General features: G+C 43.1%; 1 protein-coding gene across 1 annotated transcript in view; it reads left to right on the forward strand.

The window, feature by feature from the left end:
• The window catches only part of WNK1 (WNK lysine deficient protein kinase 1), a 126,647-nt gene that overhangs the window by 93,034 nt on the left and 18,453 nt on the right, over positions 1-15,160 (forward strand). Inside the window, 9 exon segments of the mRNA XM_068971973.1 lie at positions 381-464; positions 6,789-6,938; positions 10,265-10,362; positions 10,454-10,616; positions 11,127-11,243; positions 11,578-11,751; positions 11,982-12,039; positions 12,175-12,294; positions 12,780-14,182. Of these exon segments, the coding sequence (XP_068828074.1) occupies positions 381-464; positions 6,789-6,938; positions 10,265-10,362; positions 10,454-10,616; positions 11,127-11,243; positions 11,578-11,751; positions 11,982-12,039; positions 12,175-12,294; positions 12,780-14,182 (2,367 nt within the window).

A 15,160-nucleotide genomic window follows, 5' to 3' on the forward strand; every position in this document is an offset into this window, starting at 1 on the left:
CAAAGTCACATTATCTATTTAAATACCCTCTTTTCTTTGTTCAGATAGGTTTTTCACATTGATAGTCTGGATACTTTTTTCCTGATTTTCAGTAGCAATTTTATTATGAATGTTAGTATTTTGGTAAAAATTACAGCCTGAGCAGTGGAATAGGTTAGGTTTTAACCATCAGTGGTTTTTGCACGGTATGTTCTATAATACGATCCTTCTCTACCCTTCTCTTTAAAAACCTGCCCCAGCCACCTCTCCCACCATACTTGACCAAGCTAATGTTTCATCTTGCTCAGGCAGGAACTCATATGTTTATTGCAGAAGCCTGACCTCTGTGTACGGGTACCTTTGGGCTGCTCTAATTTTTTGTATTCACTTCTTTCCTTCAGGCACAGGGGCAGAGCCAGGGTCAGCCATCTTCAAGTAGTTTAACAGGGGTTCCATCCTCCCAACCCATGCAGCATTCTCAGCAGGTGAGAGCAACTCATTGCTGCGCTTTATCCAGAACCCTGTTTACATCTTTCATGAATTGGGTTCCTGATGTAAGTGGCTTGCTAAGTTTTTGAAAGGAAAATCAAGAAACATAACATTTCTTGTCTTCGGTAACATTTTAAAGAATCTTTCGTTTAATGTATTTTTGAACAGTCTATTAGATTAGACATATATTGAAATTCAAAAGAATTTTTCCTGAAGTGATTTATGTGCCTTCTTAAACAGGTGATTGATTCTATGCTATTTTAACAATGTGGTTGACCCTTGAGCAACACGGAGGGTTAGGGGCACAGGCCTTCTGTTCAGCTGAAAATCTGTATGTAACTTTATAGTAGGTCTTCCCTCTTCATGGTTACATATCCATGGATTCATATCTTGAATTGAATAGTACTGAAAGAAATTGACGTGTAAGTGAATCCGTGCCATTCTAATCCATGTTATTCAAGGATCAACTCTACAAAGAATATCAATTTTATTTCTGTATATTTCATGATTTGTCCTTTTATGAGCATTTTACCATTGCTTTCCTTGTGCTTGACTCTAATGATTCTACACACCTTTTTAATTATTTCTAATCTGTGCGATGGGGTATCAGATTTTATGCTAAAGCAAATGAAAGCTTTAGGGGAACCATTTTCAGAAACTTTTATAACATGTTCTAAATTTCTGATTGGGGGATTTTGTTCCCAAAGGTTCAGAGAGCTCAAGAGATTGGTACAGAGCTGAAGTATTCAACAGCAAAACTGCTGATTCTAAAATTAAGAATCTGTAGATCATCATTGCTATTAGTTAACAGTAGTTATTTATAAGGAAATAATGCTTTAGGGGCACAACTGAATATTTATTATCCATTACAAATAAAATTTATAGTCACTACGTGTGTCATAAAAACTTCCCGATGAATTATATTGTTGAAAGTTCCCTACAAAGTGTGTTTTCAAACCACCAGATTCTGAATTGGCTTGTTTTTCTTAATTTTTGAAACTTAAGTTTTTAATTCTCATTACAAATGGCTGCTTATCATCCAGCATGTGATCATGTAGTCGTGATGCTGGCTTAAGATGAGGTGTTCTTTGTACAAGATTAACTTGGCTATATAGCCAAACCTTGTTTTATTGTGCTTCATAGGTACCACTTTTTTTTTTAAAAAACAAAAAATTGAAGGTTTGTGTTAACCCTGCTTCAGGCAAGTCTGTCAGCACCACTTTTACAACAGCATTTACTCACTTTGTGTCTCTGTGTCACATTTTGGTAATGCCCACAGTATTCCAAGCTTTTTCATTATTACTCTATTATGGTGATCTGTGATCAGTGATCTTTGTTACTATTGCAAAAAGATTATGACTTCCTGAAGGCTCAGATGATGGTGATCATCTGTTAGCAATAAAGGATTTTTAAGTTAAGATATGTACATTATCTTTTTAGCCATACTGCTATTTCACACTTAATAGACTACAGTAAGGTATAAGCATAACTTATATGTGCATGGGGAATTCAGTCCAGAGAATTCATGTGACTCACTTGATTGTAATATTCATTATATTGCAGTGATCTGGAACCAGTGATGTGTATTATCTCTGAGGTACCTACATAATCCATTTCCTCTGTGACCAACATCTCTGTCTTATAGAATGGAAGGGCTGGAAATAACTTGTTTTGTCTTGCTCCTGCCCTTTCTTCCAGACAAGTATCTTAATCTGTATGTAATTATAGTTAAATTCAAGTAGTCACATTTTTGCCACCCTTAACAGGTTTAATTATATTAACAACCTCTGATAAGAACACAGATTTAAAGTTCCATAAAGCTGGGTGAGAATGGACACTGCCATTGGTACCAAGTTCCTACCAATACCAGTAAAATGTACAGGTTTCAGTGTATGCTCTTTTTCCTTTTCAAAGGAATTTGTTAGATGTCTTATAGTCAGGCATGTAATGAAGCAGATAGTGCAGGAAGCCCTTGAGTGTAGCAGTGATAAGACTATGCACAGTCAAGCGGGCAGCTCTGCAAACCCTGTCAGTTGAAAGGAATTAGGTGGTTGACTCTCTGGGAAAAGGTGTGACTAAATGGCTATCTCTGTAGTACAGACGAAAGTGCCTGTTTCAGTGATGCTTTCTTCAGACACTTTAATTTTAAATATAGGATGAATTAAGTAGAATCACAGTCTGCATGAATGTGTGCAATATGGACTAACTTTTCCAGGGTTGCAGAGCCAACAGGTAGAATGAAATGTTACAAACCAGAACCTAAGATTTCTTCCAGTAGTTTTTTTCCCACACTTTATTAAAGTTCTACAGGGACTCAGGATTATGCAGAGGTGCCCAAGAAGCTGCATGTAGTTAGTTTTATCTTCTGGGATTCCATATATAGAAAAGAAAGATGGTAAATCTTCTGTACTATTCAATTAGAGTCTCTTTTTAGATGTGATTTATGTTTTACATACTGTCAGGGCCCAGTGCCTCCTTAGGAAACCATATCTCTAATTTTATTAGTGTAAGGAAAGAGATGAACTTTAGCTGAAGTTTTCTTTATTTCTGTGTTTCTGAAATAAAATGAATAAGGCTTGCTTCTTTTCAGGTTTTCCTCAGGAATCTCTTCTAACGGTATGTTGTGTCCTAATGTGGTACCAAAAATAGCTTTCTCCTGGAAAACAGTATTTTACTGCCAAGAAAGGTCATGAGCTCCCCTACTGACTTAATAATTTCATCCAGCAGAACACATGTAGAGTCTTAGGTATTTCTTACTTTCTGTTCAACTCAGGCTTAGGAGTTTTTTTTTTTCAATCACCCTTGTCCAACAGATAGTACACAGTCTGTATAGGTTATGTGAACTGGTTTCATGAGGCAGTTTTATGCAAAGGATGATACTAAGCTGTTAAGCTAAAACAATATTTGTTTGGCTAAAGTGTTGATTATTAGCCAGGGTGATTGTGCAAAAAAACCACACCATATACTCCTGGCTTATTCAGAGGTGCCACTTTTCTGTAAATGCTTTAAGGGCTAACTGGCATACATGCCTCTCTATTACTTTAAGCAAGGAGTGAGAGTATGTCTATAAAACTGCTTATTTTTGACAGTCCACACACACACAGCAACTAATTAAATAGTTTTTTTCCCAAACTGAGTTCATGCTCTGAAGAACCATGTGCTGAGTGGACAGTGATGGACAGCAAGATGGCCTGTGGAAGGCTAGTTTCAGGGAGCCTGAGTCATCTGGTAAACATGTATGTCAGCTGCTACAAAAGGAGTGAAGATAATAGTATCATTATACACAATGTGCAAAGCACTCTACCTGGGTTTTTATTTGGTCCTTACATGAACCCTCCCAAGTACCATCATTTCCATTGTACAGATGGGAAAGCTGAGACGAGAGCTGGAGAGGCTGAGTGCTTTACCCAGATGTACACAGCTGCTCAGAGAGGATATTTAAACCCAAGCAGTCTGATTCCATGAAAGGAGGAAATTATATCTCTTCTGAGCAGAGAGGGGGATATCAGTAGGTTTATGAAAGCCTTTGAACCAGACTGTGATTATGAGTTAGATTTCAGATGAAGGATAAGGAGCCTAGGCCCAAAGAAAAGAGCGGGCTAGGGGGCAGTATAAGTAAGGTAGAAGGCAGAAAGGTAGACAGCTGTGAGACAAACAAATAAACCTTGGCTTCAGTGTAACCAGAATACAGATAAGTTGGGATTTCCCTGGCAGTCCAGTGATGAGGACTCAGCACTCCCAACGCAGACCAGGACAGGGGTTCAATCCCTGGTCAGGAACTAAGATCCCACATACAGCCTAAAACATAGCGGGTAAAAGTGAAGGTGTAAGTTTTGAAAAGAGCTAATTAAGCCCAGACCTTGATGTAAGCAAGGTTCCACACTGGTGGAAGTCAGGGGAGAGGTAAATCATACGTACAAATATAAGGTGGAGGTTTTCCTCAGATTTACCCCTCATAACAAAGGGGACCACCAGATAATCAGACCTTGATCCAGCGTGCATATCAGAGGGCTCTCACTGCTCTTTGTTTTGAACAATAACATAAAAAATACGAATGGACTAAAGTAAAACTGTTAACAGATGTGCCTGTAAGGACCTTAAATGGTATGTGTATGGTTGGGAATGTTTGTAGGCAATGTCTAACAGAGTTGGTTTTATATAAGCCAAGACATCATACATCTTATTCTTAGGGGAACAACCTCACTATTCCAGGTTCACTGTAAATAACTTAAAGATCACTTAAAGGTTACACGAATATACTCCTGTGAAGCAGTTGCAGAACACTACAGCTATCCTGGTATTAACCAAACAGATGTCAGACAAATCTGCTGTCACTGCAAATTTCACCTCAAGATACAGCTTAAAGGAAAGGTACTGTGTTGTGTGCCAGAAAGGTGAGACCATTTCTAGTGTAGGTCTCCTGAAGATAAAGATGCTGATGTATTGCGTGTGAAGAACTGGAAAGAGGCAAGGGAAGCAGTATTTCTGAATTAGTCTGTTTATATAATGCACAGTCTTACTTAGCTATGTAAATTAATGGCTTAGGTAACTTAGATATTTCCATGTGAATTCCTTAAAGTTTCAATATATTCAAGTTAACCAAAAGCATTTTCTACTTTTTTAATTTTTAGTGGGAAAATGGGCATAATTGTCTTATATTCAGAGTTGCCTTATAGTTGGGTATTTATGATATATCTTAGTTGCTGAAAATAAATTTTTTATAATTTAACAGCCATTAGTTCCTAGTTTTTTAAAGTTAATAAGGATACATTATCAGAAATAATTAAATAGTAAAACATGATTACTGTTACTATTACATTTCAGAATTCTTTTGAAGGTTTTAATTGGTGTAGTAAGAAATAAGAAATATCATGGAGAACAGAAATATTATTTACAAATATTACCTAACAAAATCTAGGATGCTTATTGAGGTGTCCAGATGCATAATAAATATAAAAACAAAAATCTTGGGAATGCAGTGTATAGTATCATGACTGAAGTTGATAATACTGTATTACATGTTTGAAGGCCACTAAGAGAATCACAAGAAAATATGAATTATATGTGGTGATGAATGTTAACTAGACTTACTGTGGTGAGTATTGTGCAGTATGTACATATATCAAATCTTTGTTCCTGTTAGTTGTATCTCAATTAGGTACATATATACAAACACATACACACAGATAGCTTATCTTTATACCAGCAATAACTAGTTAGTTGTATGGATCAGGACATCTGTTACTGTTTGTAGCATTATTTTAAGTAACAAAATATTGAGTCAAACAAACGTTCATCATTAAGATATTGGTATCATAGATAAATGAAAATGGTAGGTCAGAGAATAGTATTTATAAAAATGGGCTTTTTTTTTTAATCAATGTGTGTAAGTGACCACTTATGCATAGCAGAAAATCCATAAAGCAAGTGCACCAGACTACTAATTGTGGTTATATCTGGAGAAATGAGGTTGGGTGTTTTCATTTAACTCTATTAATGTAATATAAGGTTAAAATTTTTATTACAAACAGTTGTTTGTTTTGTTTTTAAAAATTAATTTTTAAATTACTGATAGGTATCAGAGAATCTTGAAAGTCAGCTGTGAAGTTCAGAGTTTCAGCTAGAGGGGACCATTAGTTTTACTGCAAAATTTAATATTTGGGTACAGTTACATGTCAGCCTTGAGTGTAGACGTATTATACCAGAGGGTCCAGCACGTGCTGGATTCCTACATGTCGTTCACTTTGCTGCACTTCAAATTGAGTGATTGTGCCCTTGTTTTCAAAGAAAGAAACCTCATTTTAGCAGTAAAATGAGCAATCACAGAGGTATCAGAGCTAGTCTATGGTGGAGTTCAAAATTCAGTGCTTTTCTTCTATCTTGTAGCTATTGTCAGAGCTGTTCTTTAAGCAAATTATACAGTTGAGAAACTAGACTAAGAGATAATACGAACCACACTGAGAGCTGCTATCAAGAAATGGGAGCAAAGAGGGGAGGGCATTTGGAGGAGAGAACATCTGTTTGAACCTGGATCTGAGATGTCTGTAAATATCCGAGCTGCTCCTGGGGCAAGGAGCATGTCAGGTGAAGAACCAGTGGTGACTCAGACTCGGAAACATGGGTTAGTTCTTGGTTGACCCATCACACAGAGCAGCAGAGGAAAAATGAAGATGTGTAAAGGGGAATTGGTGAGTTTGACTTTGTCCATGTCTTGATTACTAAAATTGCCATCTCTTACAGACAGTGATAAGCAGATGTCCTGCCTTAGAAACATGCTGTTAACTACTTGAAATAAAACTGAGTGATGGTTTTCTTCTCAGCAGCAAGGAGTGCAGCCAACAGCCCCCTCTCAGCAGGTGGCGCAGTATCCGCTCCCTCAGACATCGGCCCCCAGCGAGGCCGCGATTGCACAGCCCATGAGTCAGCCTCCACCTCCGCAGGCCTTGCCACACGTGTCCGCGGGAAAACAGGTGAGTGCCATACTTCTGGAAGGAGCACCGCATGACTTCTGCTTCTCTGGTGGTAAAACTGCTAAATGGAATGAACATCACTTCTGTGCATTGTTCCCGTTCAGTCGCTCAGCCCGCCAGCTCCTCTGTCCATGGTGTGTCTTTTGTAGATATGAATTGATTAATATAAATGGGTTTATAAAGCAGTGGTAATCCAAAAATGTTCAGTTTTTAGGTTTATCAGCCTAATAGAAGTTTGACAGATGTAGAACTGATAAAGGTGCTGCAGTGATGACATTTTCTAGAATTGTCAGTTGTATCTGTTCTAGGTTTGCGGTTATGCCATGTTTTCACATAGACTTATGTGTTGTTCCCTGCCCTCATTGTCTTCTGACAGTCATAAAAAAACCTTATATGGAGTGGGTTTTTTTTTTTTCCCTAAATAATCCTTCTAGTCACTTGAAAAGTAGCCTTGTTGAAGATACACCTTTCTGAATGACATTTTTTCAACTTAAAGGTTGGGGCTTGTGCTTGTATTTTGATACAGTGTATTGTTTCTGTCATATTTTGTCACATCTGAGACTGTGAGTTGTAAAATGCACCATTATTTTAGGTAACACTGAAAACTGACGCACCATTAATTGTAAGATATATCTTAATTTCATAAATGTTAAAATGACCATGTGGAAAGGCATGATTACATCCTGCAATTAGTGGAATATGGTTGTAGACCTACTCTTACAGGCCTGGGTGGGACATGAGAACTGTGGAGGCAATATGGATGAGCTGTAAGTTCACTGGGGAGAAAGTCCTTTGAATTTCAGCTGTTACTATAATAGCAGTTGTAAGTTCAGTGACAGCAAACGTACCAGTGGATTATGGCTTGAGAAACATGCCTCAGTCAGGATGTGAAGATATTTCCTATGCAAGAGCTCTCTGTTGTTGATGGTGAAGTGTGAGTGGAATTTTCTAGCGCAGATTTAGAACAGCAGCACTCCATCAGCCGCCGGTCTGCAGCTGCCTCTCCCTGATCCTGTTGGCACGTTAACTTACACTAATATATGCAGGGATTGGTGTTTGTTTTAATTTTCTTTCTTTTTGGCTAATAAATAAGTCTTGCTTTTGGCAGCCTTGCTTTTTTTTTTTAAGTCTGTCTGTTTTGTTTTTCTTTACTTTCCCAGCTTCCAGTTTCCCAGCCAGTACCAACTCTCCAAGGCGAACCTCAGATCCCAGTTGCAACACAGCCCTCAGTCGTTCCCGTCCATGCTGGTGCTCACTTCCTTCCTGTGGGACAGCCACTCCCGCCCTCTTTACTGCCCCAGTACCCCGTCTCTCAGCTCCCCTCTGCTCCTCCTCACGTGTCTGTGGCTCAGCCAGGCTTCCCACCCCTGCCTGTCACGATGGCAGCTGGTGTTAGTCAGCCTCTGCTCACCTTGGCTTCATCTGCTGCGGCAGCGGCCGTCCCAGGGGCACCCGCTGTCATCCCTAGTCAGCTTCCTGCCCTCCTGCAGCCTGTGACCCAGCTGCCAAGTCAGGCTCACCCACAGCTCCTGCAGCCAGCAGTTCAGTCCATGGGGATCCCCGCCAGCCTTGGACAGACTGCCGAGGCGCCACTTCCCCCTGGAGATATTCTCTACCAGGTATTGTGCTGGCTGGTAGATGAAGGGCCCCAGAGGGTTTGGTTGTAATGACAGAACATCGGGGGACTTAAAAACCAAGTAACTGAATATCATAATAACCAGCAATAACACAGGTTGCTGTTCTCAACCAGACATGCCAAAAGAGTCCACATCTGAGCAAGGACCCAGTAGAGATGTCTGACTCATTGGCATCTTTTCCAAGACCCCTCCTTAAGAGAAAAATGTCTCTCTCCACATTCACTGTGAGCTGAGAGCTTGGTATGACTCAACAGTAGATTGTATCAGGCTGCGTTTTTTTTATGGGAGGAATAATGGTGGGTAGCCAACATGGTGTCAATGGAAACCTTTAGGGTTTAAATTTAGAACACTAGCAAGTCGTTATGTGACTGCCATGACTGATACCTTCAAGAGTTTTTGCATTTTCATGTTGGACTGCCTGGAAAGTAGGTGTGTTTTTTTGGAGGAATTATGTTTATTCTTCCTATTTAAAATGATCTCCAGAAGGGGAAAAAAGTAGCAGTTTATTTATTTTTTTTTAAGTCGCAGTTTAAAAGTTCAGTTATGTACTGTCCTGTCCTCTAAATCAAAATCAGTCAATCATTTCGTTTGACAATCTTCTTTAAATTATTAGAGATTGGGCTACTTTTCTTTGCTGTGTGCTTTCCTTTCTTTTTCTTCTTCTCTTGCATGTCTTGCTGTTTTGCTCATTTGATGACCCAACCTGCACTAATTTCCCTTCCTCGTTTCTGTCACAGGGCTTCCCACCTCGACTGCCATCACAGTACCCAGGAGACTCAAACATTGCTCCCTCCTCCAGCGCAGCTTCTGTGTGCCTGCCTTCTGCAGTCCTGTCCCCTCCCATGCCGACAGAGGCGCTGGCTGCCCCGGGTTACTTTCCTGCAATGGTGCAGCCCTATGTGGAATCCAGTCTCTTGGTTCCTGTGGGCAGTGTAGGAGGACAGGTCCAGGTGTCCCAGCCGGCAGTGAGCTTAGCACAAGCCCCCACCACATCCTCCCAGCAAGCAGCTCTGGAGGTAAATGGAGTTCCTGCATGTTTATATCTGAAGCATACACACAATGGGATAGAAATGACAAAGGAGAAACATAGGTTCCCTGGCTTGGATTCATTTGGAAACTATTTCAAACTAACTTGTGAATGACTTTTTCTTACAGCAGAATGAAATGCCAGTGTGGGGGCCTTGTTGCCACTGGCTGTTCTGTTGGGAAGTGAGTGTACCTTGAGAAGAACAACCTTGTTAGCACTTCACTTCTCTAGCTGGCCCTCTAGCGTTCTTAACCCTTTCTTTCACAAGTTCCTGCCATGGGCAGTCACCAGAATAGCTCCCCCCGCTGTGCTCCCAGTGATTGTTTCTGCCCCACTCCGAGAGAGCTCTGAGCCGTCTTCTGCACTTTGCTCTGCCTGCCCTGTTGCACATTGTGATGAGATGCTGGCTGCATGGCAGGTTGTAGTTTCTCACTACCTAGCCGCTCCTCTGGCTGATGACACACCATGCAGTCTGTACCAGAGACTAGCTTTAGAAATTTCCTTTGCAATTTTAAGACGACTGTCTGTAGATGCTGAAATTGAGAGTTATAGTGCTTTTAGGACTTAGGGGAGGGGTAAGGAAAAAAAAGACTAGCTAGTTGGGGATGGTCAGTAATAAACTGCTTCATGGCCGAGGTGTGAATTTCCCTTTCTGTTCACAGAGCACTCAGGTCGTCTCTCAGGTGGCTCCTCCAGAGCCAGCTCCCGGGGCTCAGCCACAGCCTGCCCAGCCAGCCACGGTGGTCTCTTCTATAGACAGGTATGTGACAGGGCAGTTCTCCATTCTTGATGGGAGGATGGAATAGAAGGAAGGTTGAAATCTCACCGACAACTGCACGTTGTGTTTGCAGTGCACATTCAGATGTGGCTTCAGGCATGAGTGATGGCAACGAGAACGTCCCCTCGTCCAGCGGGAGGCACGAGGGCAGGACGACGAAGCGGCTGCATCGAAAGTCTATAAGGAGCCGCTCTCGTCATGAGAAGCCTTCCCGCCCAAAACTGAGAATTCTCAATGTAAGTGTTACTGACTTCTGGCTTCATGTAGTTGTTTAATAACATTTAAATATTTATAAAGCTTGGGAATATTGATGAAAGTTTAGGATGTTTTTTTTTTAATCACCCAGATATTGTTACATTTGATATTTCTATGAGAAGGCACTGTCTTACCTTTAGGAAAAAAATAGTGTTTTATTTGTAGAACAAAGACCTTACGTTTCTTCCAGACCCTTTAGTGAAAGATGTATACAAGTGCATGCTAAGTTGTTACAGTTGTATCCGACTCTTTGCGCCCCTGTATAGCCCAGTATGCTCATCTGTCCATGGGATTCTCCAGGCAAGAATACTGGAGTGGGGTGCCATTTACTTCTCCATAAGTATATAAGTAGCTGAAAGGCTGATATTTTCTTCAGGATTCCTTGCTAGTAGTATAAGAGGCAGTGCTTGGCCTGTGTTACCGGTCACATTCAGTCCCAGAGCTGAGTATAGTGTTCTGAGATACGAAGTACCTTTCTTTTTTCTTCTTAGGTTTCAAATAAGGGAGATCGGGTGGTAGAATGTCAGTTAGAGACTCACAATCGGAAGATGGTTACATTCAAATTCGATTTAGATGGTGACAACCCTGAGGAGATAGCCACAATTATGGTACGTCTCTGTCTGGAGTTCCAGACTTTTCCTATGTCCTTGATCTTTATATCCACTGCCATAAGCGCATGTGCAGTATTCTGTGAACTATTTTGACAGTAACATATTTATTTCAGTGTGAATTTAACTAGCACACCAAATCTGTGATTTAGAAGTGTTTTTTTTCTAGGTCATGTGTAACTAGGTATTGAAGAACCGACTTACATGGTAATCAAATCCAGTATGGGTGTTAAACAGATGCCAGTATGGGTGTTAAACAGATGGGCAGAAGTGGTGCTGGGATGACTAAAGCCCCAGCACTGTACGAAAGGTGGACGTCGCGTTCCTCTTACAGGTGAACAATGACTTTATTCTGGCGCTGGAGAGAGATGCGTTTGTGGAGCAAGTGCGGGAGATCATTGAGAAAGCTGACGAGATGCTCAGTGAGGATGTCAGTGTGGAGCCAGAGGGTGACCAGAGCTTGGAGAGTCTCCATGGCAAGGATGACTATGGCTTCTCAGGCGCCCAAGTAGGTTCATCATTCTCATGGTGAAACTCTGTGTACGGTAAAAGTATGCTGTACTTGCCTTGCGGAGTCTGAGCCGTCTAGTCTGACACTTTGCGAGTGTCCAGTGATACTACATCACACCTGTAACTGAGATGATCAGCATTTATATTCTCTTTGCATGTGGCCATTTGCTTTGCTTGGTCATTAAGATTGAGTTAGAGAACACATTTAATCCCTTTTGTTTGTTGTAGAAATTGGAAGGAGAGTTCAAACAACCAATTCCTGCATCTTCCATGCCACAACAGATAGGTGAATTTCTTTTCTTCTTACTGTTTGTTCTTACCTTTTACCTAAGAAGTTGTGCGCTAATGATGAAATTTTGAAGTGTTGATGACTGTGTATGTAATAATAGCACAGTTAAGTGGTTTGTTTCTTTTTAAGCAGGCGTTCCTGCCAGTTCTTTAACTCAAGTTGTTCATTCTGCTGGAAGACGGTTTATAGTAAGTCCTGTGCCAGAAAGTCGATTACGAGAATCAAAACTTTTCACTGAAATTTCAGATACGGGTAAGAAATTGTTTCTCCCACATACATGTATAAATCCCATGTCTCTCCCTCCTAGATTGGAAGCTTGGTCAAATGATGACATAGACAGTAGAGAAGAGTAGAAATTGAGACTAACCAACAGATAAACATATGGAGAAGGGAAATAGATGATGAATAGAGTGGATTTAAGCAAACGGGCACGGAAGGATGGCCACACTAGACATAGCCTGTATGACTGGAGCTGCGTGGGTTCAGCACCATGCGTGTCTCCACTTAGCACTACCATGGATGGCTTGCGGTCCCTCCGTGCCCTTTCAGAAGTACATATTCATACAAGATGGCCTACTCTGCTTGAGCACCCCTGTCACGTGCTGACACCTGCTCGGGAGAGCTCGTGTACCTCGTGGGTGTGTGGCACCGTTAAGAATCCCAAGAATAGGTGAGGGCACCCTTCTGAACCGGCTTTTTACAAGGGACTGAGTCTGAGTTTTCCTTTTCCTTTGCAGTTGCTGCTTCCACATCTGCTGGCCCTGGAATGAACTTGTCTCACTCTGCCTCATCCCTTAGTCTGCAGCAGGCCTTTTCTGAGCTTAGACACGCTCGGATGGCAGAAGGGCCGAGTACGGCCCCTCCCCACTTTGGTCAGACAGGCCCCGTGTTTCCAGCAGTGCCTCCCACCCTGAGCAGCGCCCCTGGAGCCCCGGCTGCAGCAGCCACAGCCTCAGTGTCAGCCCCTGCCCCGAGCCACCCTCTTAGTGACATGGCCACATCGGCCATTCAGGCTGAGGTGACAGTGGCCCCTGGAACAGGTGTCATGCCTCCCAGTGGTCTCCCTGTACCCGCTGTGTCTGAGTCCCCGGCACCTTCCAGCGTGGCCCCCAGCGTCACCATCCCTGCAGTTCTCTCGGCACTACCAGCGCCCCAGGCGGCGCAGGCTCCCACCCCCGGCGGCGGGGCCTCCAGTGCAGGCACTTTCCCCTCTGCACCCACATCCCTGACACCAGCCTCTGCTGTGGGCAGCGCTGTTGCCTCTGCTGCTCAGCTTCCGCCTGTGCCGTCTCAGCCCTCAATAGGCAGCTCGACCGGGGTGGCCACGCTGACAGCCGTGCCCGCTGCCACTCTGGGCCCCAGCCTCACAGCACCGCCGTCCCTCGCTCTCAGCAGCAGTACCTCTGCCCCGGCTCTGGCGGAGACAGTGCTGGTCAGTGCCCACGCACTGGATAAGACGGCCCATAGCAGCACTACTGGCCTGGCTCTGTCCCTTCCTGCCACCTCGTCCTCTCCTGCCCCTGGAGCAGGAGTGTCCAGTGCTGTTTCTCAGCCTGCTGCTGCGGCTCACCCTTTGGTCCTCCCATCAGTTGTAACCTCTACTCCCGTACTCTCCCAGGCAGGACCCATGTCAACACCTTTACTGCCCCAGGTACCCGGTATTCCACCCCTGGTACAGCCTGTTGTCAGCGTGCCTGCTGTGCAACAGACCCTGGTTCATAGTCAGCCTCAGCCCGCTCTGCTCCCCAACCAGCCCCACACTCACTGTCCCGAGATAGATGCTGACACTCAACCCAAAGCTCCCGGGATTGACGACATCAAAACTTTGGAGGAAAAGCTGCGATCTCTCTTCAGTGAGCACGGCTCTTCTGGAGCCCAACATGCCCCCATCTCGCTGGAGAGCTCGCTCACTGTGGAGACCACTATCACAGCAGGCCTCCCGACCACTGCTGTTGCACCAAGCAAGCCTCTGACTTCCACTGCCAGTACTTGCTTGCCACCAACCAGTCTGCCCTTAGGAGCAGCTGGCTTGTCAGTTATACCAACGGTCACTCCTGGGCAAGTTTCCACCCCAGTCAGCTCTGCGCCAGGAGTGAAACTTGAAACTGCTCCAGCAAAGCCACCTTTAACTAAGCCTCCAGTAAGATTCTTATTTTGAAATAGTTGGGAAAATATTGTTCTTCCCTACCCCCCACCCCGAAGTAAACTTTTTCAGTTCAGCCTTGCAGTATAGCTATAGTGATGCTTGGCTTCCTTATAGTAGATATTTATTAAATTAGTTGAAGGTGATTTTAGAATATATGTTCATTGAACCTGAGATTTTTCTCTTCTGAAATGTGGCAGGATTTGGGATTAACTAAGATTTTCTAGGAATGATAGTAGGTAAAATGCGGGCATTGTTTCTGAATTGGTGCAGACTGAGGCTGAAGAAACCCCCATCCCACAGGGTGTGGGGTGCTCCTACTGGCGCTGTGCCTGGGGACAGCAGTCCAGTCTTTGTTTCCGTGAGAATGTGGGAGGCTTTCTGCTTTGCTCAGGTTCCATAGGCACACAATTTGGAGTTTATAAAAAGTTGGAAGTGGGTGGTAAGTTTGACGGAAGGAGAGGTGAATCCAGTGTTAAGGATACGATTACTAGAATGTGCCTGCAGGTTCTGCTGTGGTGCCTTCCTCTCATTCTGCTTCAGGTCTCTGCTCTTCTCCAGATAGCAAGGCTGCATCTCTCCTGTTGTGTGCTTCCCCCTCTTTCTGCCTGGCCTTCTGTGTGAGATCCTTTGTACAGTGGGGTAGTACAGTGGCTTCACTCAGACAGCATACAGATGCCGTGATAGCATTAGATTTCTGATGCCTTTTGCTCTCAGACCTGCCCCATGGTTATTTCTGAACTGTGCTGTGCCCTCAGACGGCCTGATGACACTGTGCCAGACAAGCTTGCGAGGGCCTGGCCTGTGCCTCATGTCCAACAGCCTTCATCTGCTCTGCTTTCTCTTGGGAATAGCCTTTTACTGAGTTCTGTTCATTGTATTGGTATATCATGGTAACCCCTCTAAGAGCGCCACTGTTATAATGTCCTTTATTTACGGTAGATACCAGAGTGTAACCCAGGCAACAAAGTTCCC

The sequence above is a fragment of the Capricornis sumatraensis genome, chromosome 4 (assembly GCF_032405125.1).
Source record: "Capricornis sumatraensis isolate serow.1 chromosome 4, serow.2, whole genome shotgun sequence".
Lineage (NCBI taxonomy): Eukaryota > Metazoa > Chordata > Mammalia > Artiodactyla > Bovidae > Capricornis > Capricornis sumatraensis.